Source organism: Bos indicus x Bos taurus, chromosome 19 (genome assembly GCF_003369695.1).
Source record: "Bos indicus x Bos taurus breed Angus x Brahman F1 hybrid chromosome 19, Bos_hybrid_MaternalHap_v2.0, whole genome shotgun sequence".
NCBI classification, from domain to species: Eukaryota; Metazoa; Chordata; class Mammalia; order Artiodactyla; family Bovidae; genus Bos; species Bos indicus x Bos taurus.
This window is the reverse complement of record NC_040094.1, coordinates 47,028,470-47,046,883: the sequence shown is the minus strand read 5'-3', so window position 1 is coordinate 47,046,883 and position 18,414 is coordinate 47,028,470. Positions and strand designations below refer to the sequence as shown.

Genomic DNA, 18,414 nt, shown 5'->3' with positions numbered 1-18,414 from the left:
AAAGACAGTTAAGAGAAGGGGAGGTCATCAGGACTGACCGATCATTACATTTAGCTCTGTGGAGAAGGAAATGGCAACTCACTCCAGTATTCTTACCTAGGAAATCCCATGGACAGAGGAAGCTGGCAGGCTACAATACGTGGGGTCACAAAAGAGTCGGACAAACTTAGCAACTAAACAACATTTAGCTCTGAGCTTCCCAGAAGTCAAAGCAAAAAGGGAAACGTGATGGGTTACATAACTCTAATCTGACAAAGAACACTGACCAGTTTTTCAAGGAGGATAGCCTTGTTTTCTGTACTAATCCTTACAAGAAAGTAATCAAATGACTCAAGAGACATGAAGCAATAATACAATGTGCAACAGACACAGAAATGTTTTCTCCAGGCTTCTTCTTGTTCCCACAAAAAAGGCAACAAACTTTTGTGGGATTTGGCAAGAGACATAAGGACATTTAGCAAGCAGACCTGAATTACTGTCAGTCCTCAAATTAAGTCAACACCCTTTACAGAATGGTAAATTTACAGAAAGGAAGAATAAAAGGGCAATAGTTGGCATTATGAAATTGGAATCCTGAAACTTAATTTCTCAACTAGAGTAAATGTGTGACATTGAGCCTCAGCTCCGAGCGGACACTGCAAATAGCCAAAGGGAAAAGCAATGTTTTGGAAGCTCCAAATTTTGATCCAGGAGACCACTAGTCAAGGGACAAATTCCTGTGGTCGGGGTTTGACCCTGGAGGAGAGGTTGGGGTGGCATGAGGCCGGGAGCAGGTCCATTTGGGTTTGCTCCATTTCCTGGAGAACCCGAAATGGTTCCAAACCCACATCAGATCTTGTTCTGGTTCTGTTTGGGCTCAGATTTCTCGAGGTGCTCCAGATGGCCCAGCCCTGCCTCCACCCTCGGCAGCTCCCAGGCTGGCCAAGTGTCCTTGGGCCGCCCCTGGAGAGGCCTGTCTCCAGCAGTGTCTTGTGCTGGGCCCGGCTTGGCCTCACCAGGATCAACAGGCCCAGTGCTGAGGACTGGGGGCTGGGATGTTCTGGAGGGAACCTAACCTGGGGAGAGCACTGGACACCCACAGCAAGCCTTCTCTTCAAGTCCAAAGTGGTCAGCTTGAGAACTGACACTGGAGATCGAATATTAGAGGAGACATTTCCATAGACAGAGGAGCCTGGTGGGCTGCAGTCCAGAGGGTCACAAAGAGTGGGGCGCGACTGTGCAGAGTGCCCCTTTGCAACTGTTTATACTGCTCCTTTAAACAGCGACTGATCCAAGACGCTTTAAAATGATGGAATTTATACAAGATTGTTTTTTGTAAACACAGATGCTGTGGACGGGGAGAGACGTCCAGAGGGTCTCAGAGTTACAAGGCTGCCCCCCAGGAGGGGCCCCGCCTGGTTCTGCACAGCCTGACACCTCAGATCAAGTTCAGTTGAGTCCCCGGCCCTGATCCAGGACAAGCAAACTATCCTAGGTACAGACTCACTTTATTTACTCTGCAAAGATGTTCTACACTTGTACTTTTCAAAAGGAGACTTGAAACTTTGTCAACAAATATAACAATTTTTTAAAACACTGTAGGGCTCCAGAGCCAGACACTTATAGCATGCTGTTGCCATCTTGTGGCCATCTGGAACATCGCAGCTCAAGCCTGTCCAAGCCCTGCAGCTCTGATGGTTTTCAGTCCTGCATGGGGGGCCTTCGCATCCCAGCTCCTGGCTTGCACATTCTCAGAGGAAGTGACTTTAGCTCCATCTGCTCAAAGCCAACCAGAACCACGTCCCATGCTCTGGTCATGACTCTGCAATTCCCTTTTCACCTTGGAAACCACAAGTATCCCCGCAGTTCTCCTTACCTGGCTGTCTCAGCCCAGATGAACTCCTCTCTCACTCTGGGAGGTACCTGGGACCTCTGCTCTCCACTGACCCCCCAGAGAAGCTGCTGAGGTTGGTGCTGCCCTAACCTCGGCTGGGCCCACACTCACCTTCTTATTCAACACCCTCTCCGAGACTGACTGTGGAGCCTGAGGCTCTGCCGGGGGTGGGGGTGGGGGGGGTGGCTGCCCTCCACTATCCCTTTGTCTTCTCCATCCTCTGCTGTCGGGACACAGGAGACCCAGCAGGGACCTCCCTCTGTCAGCTGTTAACTCTCCAAAGCTCACATGTAAACAAACAAAGCTCCACCCTAACCCACACCCCTCTGCCACCCCAGCTGGTGCCAGTTTTAGCTTTATTTTGCTTTTGTTCTCAGTATCTCCAGGTGCAGTTTCCCAGGAGTCCTCAGTCTGTGTCCCCAGCAGTATATGGCGGGGGGGGGGGGGGAGGGGGGCGCGTGCGGTTCAGGCGGGTACGAGAACTGTCCTTTTAAAGACTTGATGATGGTCCTAAATAAGGATCTGTCCTGTCTTCTCTGCTTTGTTGGTGATAATTGTGTGCAACACTCCACAACGCAGGTGACCCTCAGTGTGGAGAACCCTCAATGGTGCAGCAGGCTCCTCCCTCCTGCATAAGCTTCCCTGGCCAACCTCTCCTTTTGCCCCTGCTTAATCAGCTCAGTGTCTCTCTCTCCTGCCTAGGCCTTGGGGTAGGAACTCGGCACAGGGCCTGGCACTCAGAAGTGCCCCAGAAATGCTGGTTGAATGAATAAAGGAAAGAAAGAAGGAATCAGTTTGTGATGCTATTGTATGCTCCATTTTCTAAATTTATTTCTGTCTTCTCTTTGTGTATTATTTCTTTGCTTGTATTCTTTTTCTCTATCAATAAGAACATAATTTATATGCTGCAGTTAATTTTTTTAAATTAAAGCATTTAAAATGATGAATTCCTTCTAAATATAATTTGGGGGCATTGCCACATAATTTATGGCATTTGTAACCAAGACATTTGGAAAAGGCATTTTCATTTCTAAACTGAATGAGCAGTGACAAAGGAAAATTTGATTTTTGAGCATTTGTGGTCATGTTAACAAGATGCATATAATGAAGTTTGTGTATCACACTGAGGTTAGAAATGATAAGCAATTTCTGCTTCTCTATATTTATATGTATTTTTCTTTGTGGACTAAATAGATTATTGACACATCTGAACTCTTAACAACAGATAAACCCTTTTCCTTACAGTTTGATTCCTTGTATTTGTTCATTTTTCCTTTTCAATTATATGAACTATGTTCTTTTATTAAAAACATAGATATTTTACTAATATCTACTGTGACACTTCCAGTCACAACTGTATTTCTATCCAGTTTTTTTTTTTTTTTAATTCTTTTTGATTACACTGCATGGCATTTGAGATCTTAGTTACCAGACCAGTGGAAGTACAAAGTCTTAACACTGGACCGCCAAGGAAGTCCCTCCATTTTTTTTTTCTAATTAGAAATGGTTTCACTGTAAAAAATTTAGGAAGAAAGGTAAAAATAGAGGAAAAGAATCAGTCACAATTTCTCTGAGCCACTATTAGCGTTTTGTCATATTTGTCTTCTATACACGGCTTTTATACAAGTGGTAGATATAACCTACAAAATTTATACAATTTTTTTAACTTATTTATAGTTTTTATAATTGTAAAAATTATCTTCAAAGATAATTATTAATGACTGCAAATATTTTATAGTATGGCATCACTATTATTTCTAATTTAGACTTTTGAGTTGTTTTGTTTGGCAATTATTAATAAAGCACAATCTGCATTCTTGTGCATGAAGCTTCTTCTGAATTTAGAGCCTTCTTTCTTTCCTTGATTTTGAGTATACAGCATTTACTGTACATCAAGTCTGAAGCCAGAGGGACACAAAGATCTCAAGGTGACCTTCAATCTGGTCCAGAGGAAGGGGATATGAGATCCTTCAACAGACCATTGATTTAGCAGAATTAAACTGTGAAAACTAAGAATAATTCTTTATTATATCCAAAAGACTGCAGGGATTCGCACCCTCCCCAGGATAGAAGGATGTTAATTTCATATCGCTTACACCTGCAGTGGGTCCTTTTTGTTTTTGTTTTTTTAGGTGTTTTAAATGCTGGTTCTTTGTGTCTGAACTCCCCCCTCCACCATCCCCCTAAGAATAGCACTGGGACAGACTCTGGGGAGGGGGTGCAGGACCTAGGGCCTGACCTGGGCTGGGTCTGAGTCGTCTGAGGAGCCAGGTGCTTGGAATCTGAAAATAGCAGGAGGGGCAGGACCAGAAGAGGGGAAAAAAAAAAAATTAGTCCCAGATCCAGGGCTCGTGGGAGGCTCCAGCAGTCAGGGTTGAGACCAGAGGTCAGTAGGTAAGAATTCAGGGACAGGGGTTTCAGCCTGGACTGCTGAACCCCTGGAAACCCCTGGGGTGGCCCCCTTCGAGACTCTCAAGGTTCATGGTAAGGCTCTGGCACTAGGATTTTTTAAAAACAAGTTCTGTTTTCTTTTCAAATTAATTTTATTTTAGGTTGCACTGGGTCTTGGTTGCTTCGAACGGGGCGGGGGCTACTCTTCCTTGCGGTGCACAGGCTCTGGGCACACAGGCTTAGTTGCTCCCTAGCCTGTGGGATCTTCCCAGACCAGGGATCAGTACCCATGTCCCCTGTATTGGCAGGTAGACTCTTATCCACTGTACCGCGAGGGAACTCCAGGCATGAGGATTTTTAAAAGAATCCTTCCCCCTCCCTACCCCAGATGATTCTCCTTTGCAGTCACAGGAGAACTGCTGCTCCTTCCTCCCCTTCCCAATTCTGGTGGATCCAGCTGGTTAGGTTAAAGTGGCCAAGTGATTATTTGAATTTTCCTTTAAAAGTAATTTTGTTTTGGACTCTTCATGTTCACTGTAGCAAATCATGAAATCAGAGAAGAGTATGAAGCAGAAAACAGACGTTTTACATTTTTTTTCCAACCAGCAACAGTCTAACATCAGTTAGACTGATGTGCGCTTTTCAGTCTCTGCAGGTTTATAAACCTGTCCTGCTCCTCCTCCTTCAGCGTGTCACCTACTGAGGAAGTTGGGTTATTCTTCAGTCTCTTGAAGTGTTGTCCCTTTTACTGTATATGCTGGGCCAAATAAGAGGCCACAGGGACCCAGAGATCTCACAAGGACCTCCAGGGACCTTCAGTCCAGTCATTTTTTCTTTTTAATTTTGGCTGATCTCGGTCTTCGCTGTGGCACGCAGGCCTCTCCTGTTGCCACGCGCGGGCTTCTTGTGTTACAGGGCACAGGCTCCAGGGTGCACTGGAGCACACGGGCTTAGCTGCCCCGAAACATGTGGGATCTAAGTCCCCCGACCGGTGATCCTCTGCATTGGAAGGTGAAGTCGCTCAGTCATGTCCGACTCTTTGCAAGTCCATGGATTGTAGCCTGCCTGCCAGGCTCCTCTGTCCATGGAATTGTCCAGGCAAGGATACTGGAGTGGGTTGCCATTTCCTTCTCCAGGGGATCTTCCCGACCCAGGGATCGAACCTGGGTCTCCCACACTGCAGGCAGACTCTTTACCATCTGAGCCACCAGGGAAGCTCTTGGAAGGTAGATTCTTAACCACTAGACCACCAGCGAAGTCACCAGTCGAGTCACCTCAAGAGGCCTTCTGCTTGGATCGATCCCAGGGACCTTTTTTTCCCTTTTGTTTTCTTTTTTTTTTTTTAATCTATTTTTTTGTTTTTCCTGGAGATTAATCTGTTGATCTTGTGGTTATGGCTCAGGTTTTCTTTGTTTCACACAGTTTTCTAAGTTTTGCAAGGAATTTACGAGGACGCTGTTACTCCCCTTTTGGCCACTTCCCCACATCTCCTTCCCCAATAAACCCCAAGAAAAGTCCACCTTTCTCCTTTCATCGTCAAGTCTGTAGCTGTGGACAAGCATCTGCACCCATGCGGTACAGCCATAACCTGGGGGCAGCCTCTCCCTTTCCATCCTAAGCATGAGTCACTGGCCCTCAGGCCACCGGACTCCTCCCCAACCACTGCATCCGGCAGCTCGGGTGCGAGGGGCGGGTTCCTCCGTGCTTAGCCTTGTCACTGCTGCTTCAGCAGGGTTTCGAGCACGGGGCCAAATGCTGCCCAGACCCTCCAGGCCGACCTCAGGTGAACTCGGGGATGACGGGGTGCAGCCCGGGCTGGGGGAGCCAGTGTGTGACAGAGCCCCACGGGCCGGGAGTCGCTGCCCATCACAGCCTCCTCTGGCCGCGATCGCGCTGGTCACAGCCCCGCGGTCTTCTCAGTGGTTTAGAGCTGGCCGTGTCGGGTTTTGTCTTTCAGTTTTCAAAACAGAGGCGAACACTCTGTGCCATGAAACCCCAGAGCCGGGGGTGGGGTTCAGATGCCAGTGCGAAACGTCCCATCACCTTGGAAACCCACTCCCGGTCAGCTTCAAGCCAGTTGCGCCAGAGCCCCCCCATAAGGAGACAGGCAATGTGTCTTTAAGTAGCACAGCAAACACTGCAGGGAGGTCAACACTGCTCAGGCCCAGCCTTGTGGCCCAAAGACCCCAAGAGGCACCCAGACCTCCCTGCTGGGCAGGACCCAAGGATGGGAAAGGGCAGCAGGAGGCCCTGAAGCTCCACAGGGATAAAGGGCAGGGTTTCAGGCAAAGGCCACTGACATGGACCAAAGGCCTCTGAGACCCCTCCCTCCACAGTGACCCAGGCCCCAGTCAAGAGTGATTAATAAAATCAGGAGCCTGGGGGGCGCTCTGGACTGAAGGGACACATTGGCCCTTGCCCACCAGGAGGCGCTCTGCTCCAGAAACAGTCCAGCTGAGAAGGCTCAACACAAGAGGTGGGGGGGAGGGGGTGTCCTTGTCCTCTGCTCCCCACCACACCCTGTTCTCCCTGCTCCATCCCCCTCCCCGGTGCTGGGGGGCAAGGAGCGTTGTCATGGTCTGAACTGTGTTCCCCAAATCCACAGGCTGCAGTCCTAACTCCCAGTACCTCCCAACGGGACTGTGTTTGGAATAGGGTCTCTAAAGAGGTCATTAAGTTAATATGAGCTCACTGGGGTGGGCCCTAAGCCAATAGGACTGGTGTCCTTACAGGAGGCAGGACTGGGACATAGTGACACCCAGAGAGGGACCAGTGAGGACACGAGGGGAAAGCAGTACCTGCAGGCACATGAGACAGGCCTCAGAGGAGACCAGCACCTTGACCTTGGACTTCTGGGCTCTATGAGGAATTACATCTCTGTTGTATAAGCCCCCCAAGTTCGTGTTAGTTTTTTTTTCTTGGCGGCACCTAAGTTCCCCAACCAGGGATCACACCCATGCCCTCTGCAGCAGAAATGTGGAGTCTTAACCACTGGACCACCAGACAAGTCCCCAGTTGGTGGCATTTTGTATGTCACCCTAGGAAACTCACACAGTGGGGAGGGGGTCAAAGAGAGGAGGAGGGGTCCAGGCTGTGCCCACATCCCTCCACCCAGGCTCTTGGAAGCTCATTTTCTCCACCTTTGGGAGACCCAGAGATGACGTGAGCACCCATTTGTCCCTGGAAGAATCAGTTGTTCAAAATGGTATCACGAATTTCCCCAGAATTGGGACCTAAACACATGTTCAACCAATGCCAGAGACACCCGCCTGTACACTGGTTGTCTCATGGTCTCAACCACAAGGAAGCTGGGGAACCCCCTGCAGGCACCCACTTTGAGAACCCCCAGGTCGTGGGGCTACCACGCTGTCACCTCTGATCGATCCCATCAGCAGGGGCTGAGGTGACCGAGGGAAGAACCGGTGCTGTCTCTCCACTGAGCTGGCACTGACAGCCTGCTGGTGACCCCAGCACAGAACTGAACCCTAACCCACAGTCTTTCCTTCAAGGGGTCAGGGAGGGGACTATGCTATGGGGTGGGGGCGGGACGAAGGCTGGTGGTGGGAGCAGAGGGGATCCCCGTACCTTCCCCATCCCGCCCAACCCCGCCATGCCCGCTCCGGGCGCCCCGGGGCAGACACACACACAGCCAGTCTCGCATACGCCCTTACCTTGCCACCTCCTGGCTGGTGCTTCAGGTTTTCCGTGGAGCCGATTTTGGACTTGACGTTCTTCAGGTCTGGCATGGGCCCGGGAGCGGCCTGCAGGCGGCTCTTGGCTGCAGACGGCGACTTGGGGGGAGTGCGGACCACCGCCACCTTCTTGGGCTCCCGGGTGGGCGGGGTCGGCAGGGAGGGTGTGCGGGAGCGGCTGCCCGGAGTGCCTGGGGAGCCGGGGCTGCTGTAGCCGCTGCGGTCCCCGGATTTCCCAGATTCACCTGGAAAGGAGGGCGGGCGTGAGGCCAGGACCCAGAGGGACGGGAGTCAGAAAAAGGGTCTCTGTCCTGCGGTCCATTCCCAGAGTCAGGGCTGGACCAGGCCGGTAGGAACAAGGTCGGAAGTTCAGTCAATCCGGCGGGAGGCTGCCCTTGCCTCCATTTCTAGAGAAATGCCCCCTCTCCCCAGCCTCATTGCTTTGGGACAAAAATATCCTGCTTCCCAGGGAACCAACAGAGTGGTCGCCAAGTACCACTCAGGACTACTTCCCAGAGGTGAGCAACTCCGCCCAGTGTCCCTGGGGTCGGGAGCGGCTCCAGCCAGCTGAGTGATCTCAGACAAGTCACTTTCCTTCTCTGAGCTCAGAGGAAATAAATATAATGCCGACTGACAGGCTGGGCAGGGATACCTTGGCCTTTGCCCTGAATAAGGGTAATGCGATGGTGGGCCAAGGTCTCATCTGTATCCACTGGACTCTTTATTTTTTAAATTTATTTTTAGTCGGAGGGTAACTGCTTTACATTGTTGTGTTGGTTTCTGCTGAAGGGCAGCGTGAATTAGCTATAAGCATAGGAAAAAACAAAATACGTATATCCCTGCCCCACATCCCTCCCCTCCAGGTCATCACAGAGCACTGAGCTGAGCTCCCTGTGCTATAGCAGCTTCCCACTAGCTGTCTATTTCACACATGGTTCCACTGGACTCTAACCACAGGGTGAATTTTGAGCTGTTCATCAAGTTCAAGGCCCCTTCCCCGCTAGACCCCTATCCAACCTCCCAACTCCTCTCTGGTACCTGGGTTCCAGAATGGTATGCCTGCATCTTGTCCATCAGTCCCTGTCTTTCGAAACAAGCCATGCCGCTTCACAGTCGCCCTGCCCTCCCCAAGAACGCCCTCCGCGAAAAGGCGCTGCCGGGCAAATAGCAGTGAGCCTTTCCGGACACAGGGCAGAGGCCACGCCCTCCAGGAAGGCTGCGGACGCCGCCCCTCTCCCAGCTGACCAGCCCTGGGCTCCTAACACGTGTCTCTCCCTGCACTCTTCAACCCCCCGTCACACTTCCTGGTTGGCTATTCTGTCTGCCTCTTGGATTCGTGTTTCACCAAATGTGGTCCAGGCACTCCTGCTTCGGGATCTCGAGAGCCGCCAAGGTGGCGGTGGCGGTGGCGGTGGCGGTGGCGGTGGGAGGGGGTGGGACCTGTAAGATACAGATTCCGGGGCCCCGTCTAGGCCGGATAGGATAGAATCTCTAGGGGCAGGGACTGCAAAACTGGTGCTTCCCTTTCTCCCAGGGATTCTAAAGCAGACTCCTGATTCTTGATTCTTGAGCAGGATTCTTGAGTCTGAGAGCCACTGGACTGGACGCTGTGCCCAAGTGGCGGCCTCACTCCCCTCCATTTCTGAGGGGCGGCCGATGCCCCCCACCACCCAGGAACCATGTGTACCAAACGGGAACCTGCTGGGCCCCAAGCAGGAGAAAGGGCAGCTCTCTGCAGGAAGCAATGTCTTCTCTTGTCAAGGAGAGGATGAGCACGAGGTTCTTGGTTGAATCTCTATGTCTGTTGGAAACTCCTCAAGGAGTCAAGCTCTGCAGCAAGAGGACAAGTAAAGCCTCCAGGCTCAGAGCCCCCTGCCCTCTGCCCCCTGGCACACAGGCTGCCTGGTAGACCGGGTGGTTCCCCACCCTTTCTGTGCCACTGAACTACAGAGTGACCTCAGGCAAGTCCCTCGACCTCCTTCCCTAAGCCTGTGTGCTCATCTGGAGAACGGCGCCAGCGGCCAGAGCCCACAGGACAGGATCCCCACCACTCGCCAATGCAGCTTCCCCCTAACCTGATTAGGGCCGGTCCTAACTCCAGCACCCGCATCAGCTCAAGGCACCTGCTCCCCTGGCCCCACCCAGAGCCCCCGGCTGATGCCAAGAACACGCAGGATTAGGATCAGGATTGCCCATTGGACAGACACATCTGCACAAACCACTCGAGAAGAGGAGCAGGCATTCTGCCTGTTCCAACTTCAGGAATCCTACATTTCAAAAGCAGGTCCTCCCGGCTCTAACCCCCTACCCCCCACCCGCCTCCCCCCCCAGCCAACCAACAAGCTGCACGTGCAAAAGGCATGACCCCAGCTGGGCGAGGCAGGCTCAGAATTACCTCTCTCAGATTTTGCCCCTGCAGGGGGTGGTTTTTTCTGCACTTGCATGGTTGCTTAAAAAGAAAAATCCACAGAAAGCCTCATTATCATCAAGCTTGAAAAGGCCTCAATGAGAGTTTTTGTTTTTTATGCAGCAGGTGCAGGGGGGGTGGGGGGGGGGGAAGGTGGGAATGGGGTCAGGGAGCAGGGGCACGGGCTAGCAGGAAACAAGGTCGACCTGGGGGGCCTGTCCTCTCCAGGGCCGTTAAGATCCAGAGAGAAACATGGGTTCTTGCTTCTAGTTATGACTCCAGTTGCATGAATCAACTGGCATAATGTAAAGTGAAGAAATGCAGGATCAAAATCATATATGAAATCCAGTCAGGAGTCTGTGAGTTCCCCTTGTATCATATGTACTCTATACATGAGGAAAAACCCGGGCTTCCCTGGAGGTCCAGTGGTGAACAATCCTCCTGGCCAATGCAGGGGACACGGGTTTGACCCCTGGTCCAGAAAGATCCCACGTGCCACTGAGCAAATAAGCCTGTGCTCTGCAACAAGAGAAGCCACTGCAAGGAGAAGCCCATACACAACAACAGAGTAGCCCTCACTCGCTGCAAGTAGAGAAAGTCCGAGCGCAGCAAGGAAGACCCAGTGTAGCAAAAACATAAATAAATAGTAATTAAAAAAATAAATAAACCCTATGGGAGAAAGTCAACCAATGGGCCTTAGTGAGCGGGTATCCATGCAGGCCCCACCCTACAGCAACCTCGCTAAACGCCACGGCCAAGATATGCAGGAGACCAGGACTCTGGGCAGCCACCCCTGGGGCCAAGGAGCAGCAGAGACCCTGGGGTGCTGGCCCAGGCCTCACACATAGGCCGCCTAAGACCCACAGGCCCCCTGAGTGCTGCCCTGGATCACACCCTGAGTCATGCACAGGCTAAACCCAGGTGCCTGGGACAGTCAGTCGTCAGGGCAGTGGGAAGGGTGGACTCAGCCTGGCTGTCCCCACTGGAAGCAAAATGGCTCGACTGAAGCCGTGGCTGGTACTCAGAACCCAGTGGCTTTTACTCACAGGAGCCCAGGAGAGGGGCCCAGCCTGTGAGTGCTCAGCTAAGGCCCTTAGGTTCTGTCAGAAGGTCCCTAACATCCCAGCAAGTTAGCAGGCGCTGCCTGCTATGTGAAGTCACACATAGTGTCCCACCCCTCATTAGGGGCTGAAAATCACCTCCCAGGTGGCGGGGAGCTGGGTGTCGCGGGATTTGAGAAGCTCAGAGAAGCCCCTTCTCCATCAGTTTTTAGTCAGTTATTAGTATTTTCCTCATGCTTAAAAGTCTGGTGAGACTTAGTCATGCAAACTCTCAGAGCCTCGATTTCTTCATGGTAAAAAGTGGGGATTCAATATCTAGCTCAGAAAATTAAAAGAATTAGAAAATGAATATTTGATGCTTCCTGAACCACAGGCATCAGTTGGCTACCAGAGGTTAACCGTCAGGGCCTCCGTGGCCAGCTCTCCCCATCCCCACCCGCCAACTAGGATTCCAGAGGAAGCCCTTCTCACCAGTACCTGGCGAGGTCTTCGGGGTGGGAGTGGTTTTTGCTGGAATCCGGGTGGCGTTGGCCTGGCCTTTCTGGCCTGGAGGGGCTGCTCCCCGGGGTGTGGCAATCTTCGTTCCAGGCTTACCATCCGCCCCCTGTAAACCAATGCACAGTAGAGTGTTTTTTTTTACAACTGGGAAGGGTTTCTGCCACCTGGCATCAATGCCAGCTCCACTCTACCAGCTTGACTCAAAATGAGGCTATGATTGGGGTGACGCTCTGCCAGCCAAATATAAGTGTCCCTTACCATGACAAAGATACACAAATCCACAGCCCCTCCTAAACTCCTGAGTACCACTTCCTCCTGGACGAACTGTTTATGTGAGTAACCTGCACAAGTGGAGCCAATGTATTTCATAAAAAGTCAACAGAGCTCATAGCAATGATCAGAGTCAACATCCACCAGTGTCGGCAGGCAGGACGTCTGCAGACTTCCTACACCATTCTCTGACTCTCTTAGGGGGGTTTATCTGCCTCCTGGTGGTTGGTTTCAGAGGCACGTGGAGACAGTTTGTTGAACCTGACCGAGAGTGCTAAGCCAGTCCCATCCTTCCATTCTCTCTCAAACAGGTCTCGGGGTTCAGTAACGCCTCAGGTGTGCTAAGAGCCCTTGGCGGTGAACACCAGCATCAATTAGCAGATGGGCCAAAGGTGGAGCACAGGTGCACAAGCAGGGTCAGCTGACCGGGGGCAGTGACCTTGACACACAACACAAACTCAAAAGAGAAACTGACGTGACCCGGGGACCACGAGATGGTTCAGGAGGGAGTGAGCCACTGGGACAGGTGTGGGTGCGAGGGCTGCTGTCCAACCCAAATGAGGGCAACCCGGGAGCATCCCCGAGTTACTAAAGCCGGGAACAGACCAAGGAAACCCACAGTGATTTTCAAACCAGGGTCCCCTCCCGTGCCTTACGGGATGACGGGGAGTTGAAAAGGATGGTCCTGCGCCTCCTTTCCCCTGTTCTAACCAGAGAATTTTAACTGTTTTACATGATGCTTCTAGGTGAGAGCTTATCTAAAGAAAGGTCTTTGCGACTAGAAAAGCATACTTTTGAAAACTACAGCAGAGCAGCCTGATTCTTTCCAAAGGCGGGTTCCTCTTACCTTGACTTTCATCTCCTTTGCTCCAGAATTGCCAGTTCGGGGTGTGACAGAAGAGACGTGTTTAGGAGAGGAAGATGGCTCTGGGCACACGGCAGGGCTGGAGGGTTTGATCAAAGGGTCTGAGCTACCAGGAGTGGGGCGTTTGGGGCTAAGGCAAGGCCTATTTTTCAGGGTTTTAGCGGAAGAAGGTGTGGATGGCTTAAACATAAACATAAATAAAATCAAAATAAAAGTCAGCACATGGGAGAAAGGTACAAACTGAAAAAGGACACTAACTAAAAACAAATAAGGCAGGTAATGGTTTAAAGGCATGATCTCCAAACCATGTGGATCATTCACCCTTAACAGTCCTTATCAGGAAGACCAGAAAGTGACCATGAACTTGCAGTCATTCATCAGCTAATGCATATACTACGATGCTAGCATATGACGTACATTATGAAACTTACATATGGCAGAGCTGGAGAAAATGACAGACGTGTTGGTATGTTCTTTCTCCAGCCCACTGGATCTATTTCAGCTCCGCACTTTGGAGACCACTGGTTAAAAGCTGGCTCGCACCCAGAGAGTCAATGGAGATCGCCAGAAGTATATGATTCTTAGGATGTTTCTCCAGAAAACATCTCCAGTGTGTCATGGGTCAGCAGTGCCCCTGGTTCTGCTCAATTCCAGGTGGGGAGCTCATGCTGGCCCCCTAACCCCTCTCCCTCTTCCACTGCACTGATAGAATCGTCCTTGCCAACATCAGGACTGTACCTGATTAGGCAGGTCTTAAGGATTCTGTCTGATACCACTTAGAACACACACACACACACACACACACACACACTTACTTTCTGATTAAAGTCTCAAAACTAAACTGTCTGGTAAATCTCCCCCCACCCAATATTTTTAAAATTAAGTTTTCTTGGAGTGTAGTTGCTTTGCACTGTTGTTAGTTTCTATTGTACAGCACAGTGAATCAGGTATATGTATATATATATCCCCTCTTTTTTGGATTTCCTTCCCATTTAGGTCACCACAGAGCACTGAGTAGAGATCCCTGAGCCACACAGTGAAACTGTTAGTTGCTCAGTCGTGTCCGACCCTTTGCGACCCCATGGACTGTAGCCTTCCAGGCTCCTCTGTCCACGGAATTCTCCAGGCAAGAATACTGGAGTGGGTTGCCATTTCTTTCTCCAGGGGATCTTCCTGACCCAGGGATCGAAACTGGATGTCCTACATTGCAGGCAAATTCTTTACCATCCGAGCCACCAGGGAAGCTATACAGTAGGGTTCTCATTAGTTATTTTATACATAGTATCAATAGTGTATATATGTCTATCCCAATCTCCCAAAGTCTGGTAAATCTCAGTCAGGCCACTGGTTACTCTTGAGTACGATCTACCTAATGAAGTAGCCTAGGTGGTGCAGGTGGCCAATGGGAAGGTGTCTGTGAGCTGGACGACCTCACAGAGATGAGAGTGTGTGAAGGAGGGTGGACAGCACCTTGGACTGGGGTACATGGCCCTGGTGGAGGAGGCTTCTGGGAGCGGGAAGGGCCACGCCTTCAGGAATAAAGCCAAGAGGCCAAGTCCAAAGGTGTTCCAAAGGGGGAGTCAGAGCTACAGAGGAGAGTCCTGGCCAGAGACTTGTTCATTACCGAGATTCACCACTAAGGTGGCTGAGGCTCTCTCTGCAGCCAGCCTTGGGAAGGGGTGTAAGAGGGACGAAGCAGGGGTGTGAGGGGAGCGATGCGGGCTGAGGCCCTGGGGCTGCTAGCAAGAAAAGCTGAGGGTGGGTACTGGCAAGCCAAGCCTTCCTTCCCCAGCTTCACAAGGTCCCCTCCGCTGGCATTGCTCCCTACCTGGCCAAGTGGCCTAGGTTCGTGACAGATCTGACCTCTTGCTGCGAGGCTGTGAGCAACTCCAGGGCAGGGACAGCTTAAGAATGGATGAATGAACAGAGAACAGGATTCCCCTGAATGGGCATCCCGATTGGCAAGCAGTTATTGCAACTCCCTCCCACCCTAAGTCCCTGCAGTAAGTACCCTCAGCTGCCCCACTGGGGTCCTGTGATGGCGAACCCCGACTTCCTCCAGGGCAAGCACTTTGCGCAGCCACCCTCAACACACAAGACCAAAGCCTAGGGTTTGATTCTGCGTCTGGGAACTCCATCAGTCCTCCAGGACGGATGAACACCCAGGAGTTTCAGGCAGCATAGATGGGGGGCCTCTTGGATGCCTATAAGAAAAGCAGGCCTTCATCTGGGGCCCCAGTGAGGTTTTCCTGGAAAAACATCCCTGTGCAGCTATGAGAGCTTTCTCCAAGCTGCCCCGTCATGGAGGAGAGTGCGCTAGAGCTGACAGGGAGCGTGAGAAGGACCATGCGGTCCTGGGTGCAGTTTGGGTGGTGAGCAGGCTGCTTGGTTTTCTGGTCCTTGGTGGGGGAAGATCTTAAGACTGGCTGGCAGGATTTCAGGACAGCCTCTAGGGCACCAGAGCCCACGTGTCCACTCAGCATGTAGGGTGTGTATCAGGCTTCCCTCCTCTGGCCCGCCTCAGCCCTACCCCAGCTTGGCAGCAACCAAGCCGATTTGCTCAGGACTCCCAAACATGTGATTTGTCTCCTCCTCTCCCCACACCCCCCTTTACCTCCACTGATCCTACTCCTCAGGATGTCTCTTCTCACCCCTAGTCACCAACCCCCGTCTTCATCTCTCCTTCTCAGTCTGCCTCACAGGTCCTCCCTTCTAGGGCTTTTCCAGAACCCTCCACTTTAGGTTGGATATCCCATTTTTGCTCAATACTCCCTCAGCCCCCTAAGTAAATGGTATTTTCTAGATAGATCTTAACTATATCTCTCTGTGTGTATACAGATAAAATCTTTGCTGTGCCTAGACCTGTAGTGGGAAGCATAAAATCCAAAATTCACTGCAGAAAATTCAAACATACTTTCATTTACCGTGAACGTCTTAATTCAAACAATGCTGGTACAACTATAATTAGGAGCATTCATTCATTCATTCATTAACCTGCTGACTGCCCTTCCCTGGCAGAAGTATCCAAGGATGATGCTGGCATTTTAAACGTTTGTATGAAAACGCAAAGCGCCGTGAATGACAGCTGTACCTCGGGAACCAGCGATTTACACGTGTCACATACAGAGATCAATTCAGATACAAAGAATGGCTTCTTGATGAACTTGATGGCGGCAGAGCGCTGCCATGGTTTTCTCAGCTTACCTTGGTTTTTTTGTCATCGGGTCCAGTCCCATCTTTGCCTTTACTGACCATGCGAGCTGATAAAATGCAAAATGAGAAAGCATGTTACATCCGTTAGCACAGCTCACGAGAGCCCAATGGAGGGAAAGTGGTTTCTCAGAAACTGTGCGATATGTCTTGTTCAGTTGGGCCAGTGGAAACCCGGCTGATTTCTTTCTCCTTGAATCTGTTAGGTGTCTCACTGTTAGTATCAACACAGCACACTGGGGTCGTTGCTCGCAACACCCTGACAAGAGTGGGCAGCAGGCTGGCCGAGGGCGGGGACATGCATAGGCGACGCGGAGGAAACTGTTATGTGTACACGCTGGTACAGGGGCGGTCAGGGAAGGTAGACGGCGCAGGACCACCTCTCACAGGCTCTGCCGGGGTCAGCCTCCCCCGACTGGGGCCAACCCTGCTCCAAGGAGGGGCATTTGGAAGCCCCAGGGCTAAGTGCAGGGCAGGTCAGCCAGGCTTTGGCCCCTACAGGACCCCTTGCTCATATTGTCACCCAGGGACCAGGGGGAGTGGGCCGCTTTCCCAGAACCTGCCCCGCACTCACAGGGGCTTGGGTGACCAGTCCTAGTTGGCTCTCTGGCAAGTCCAACCCACCCCTGGAGGGCCGTCTCACCACTTACAGACTCTCCCAAGGGGGACTACTGCTTGTCCTTTTCCCAGATTACCAACAAACCAGCTGCCATCAAATATCCTATAGATCGGCAGTCCTCAAACTCTTTATTTCATTGAAGATGATTTTTCCACGGACTGGGGGTGGGGAGGGGATGGTTTCAGGATGATTCAAGTACATTAGATTTATTGTGCACTTTAAATCTAATGCCACCACTGATCTGACAGGAGGTATTGATCTGTAGCCTAGAGGTTGGAGACCCCTGCCACAGATAATCTCTGGATTTTAGGACCAAACCATTGACAGATTTTGTGTTTGGAAAGCCATACCCCTTGGTGAATCCAATCCGCTTGTCTACCAACGTAACTTCTAACTCACTCTTTCCTGCTATTGGCATTCATTATTTAAAACTGATCATAGGTTTTCATCTGTGGCTTCAATATTTTATTTCCTCTGCCCTAAGGACAGTGAAAGCATCTCACTGGTTCCTGGAGACCAGATTTCTAGAGTGACCAGCACTGATGATCTAGCCCAGAGATTTTCAAACTCTGTTATGCAGCAGAATCAGTGGGAGACATTCTTGAAATACAGAATCCTGGGTTCACTCTGAGACAGTAGCTGAAGGTGGGGCCCAGGAACTTGCATTTTAATAAGAGCCCTGGGTGGACCTGATTCATATCCTTTGCCCCGATGACCATCATCATCTATATCACAACAAAAGCATCTGCTAGATCTGCATTTCCCAAATTGGGGAAATGGCTACTATGTATCCTTCTCAGAGGGTCAGAACGTACATTACAATATTTAAGGCTCTGACAAGTTCCCCACAGCAAACTCCATTTAACTTTGTTTCATCTTTTTTTCCCCCCCAAACTAGATAATGGAACTCTTTTTTCCCCCTGGACATATCTATCAACATGCAGTGGATCAGCATTCAATATAAAACAACATTTCAGGAAACACTGTTGTCATCTGTCAAGTCACAGTTACGTGTCCCATATTAGTTTGGAGTTTAGGATATTTTAAAGTAGGATTCTTTTTCGGTCTTAAATTTAGAAACACAGGTTCCTTTATCTATAACATTTCAAAGTTTTCATGACAACATTTAACAGATGTCTGCAATTAACAGTTTAAGTAGCATCAATTTCTGGGCCCCACGATTAATTCTAATATGCTACAGGATCTAAACATATGAATACAGCTGATATGTGGCCATGAGGCCTCCTCTGTCCTCCACCCGACAGGACACAGAGACCCCCACCCTTGGGAACCTCCCCTCCCATTTCTTCAGCTCCTGAAAGGCTGCTGTGGTCATGCTTCCCAGGTCTTGAGATGGGGACGGGGCTGAGATCCCTCCCTGCAATCCCAACAGGGGGACTGCCCCAGCTCTGCCAAGGGAAGAAGAAAAAGGGGTTCCTTCCACGAGGAGATTTTGTTTCTGCTCACTGTCTCTTCTGCCACAAGGCAGACAGAATAGGGTGGAGTGGTTGTTGGGCCAAAGGCTCAG

The 18,414-nt window shown here is 50.8% G+C and overlaps 1 protein-coding gene across 19 annotated transcripts in view; it reads right to left on the bottom strand.

Annotated features, from left to right (window-relative positions):
• MAPT (microtubule associated protein tau) overlaps positions 1-18,414 on the bottom strand; it is a 123,953-nt gene that overhangs the window by 16,461 nt on the left and 89,078 nt on the right. For 9 of the 19 annotated variants that reach the window (XM_027517439.1, XM_027517438.1, XM_027517437.1 and 6 more), the window contains 5 exons: positions 16,262-16,317; positions 13,040-13,237; positions 11,902-12,028; positions 10,352-10,405; positions 7,936-8,201 (listed from right to left, as the gene is read on the bottom strand). In XM_027517439.1, coding sequence (XP_027373240.1) covers positions 7,936-8,201; positions 10,352-10,405; positions 11,902-12,028; positions 13,040-13,237; positions 16,262-16,317 — 701 coding nt within the window. The remainder of the gene's footprint in view (positions 1-7,935; positions 8,202-10,351; positions 10,406-11,901; positions 12,029-13,039; positions 13,238-16,261; positions 16,318-18,414) is intronic. The other 10 variants (XM_027517444.1, XM_027517449.1, XM_027517452.1 and 7 more) reach the window with 3 other exon arrangements.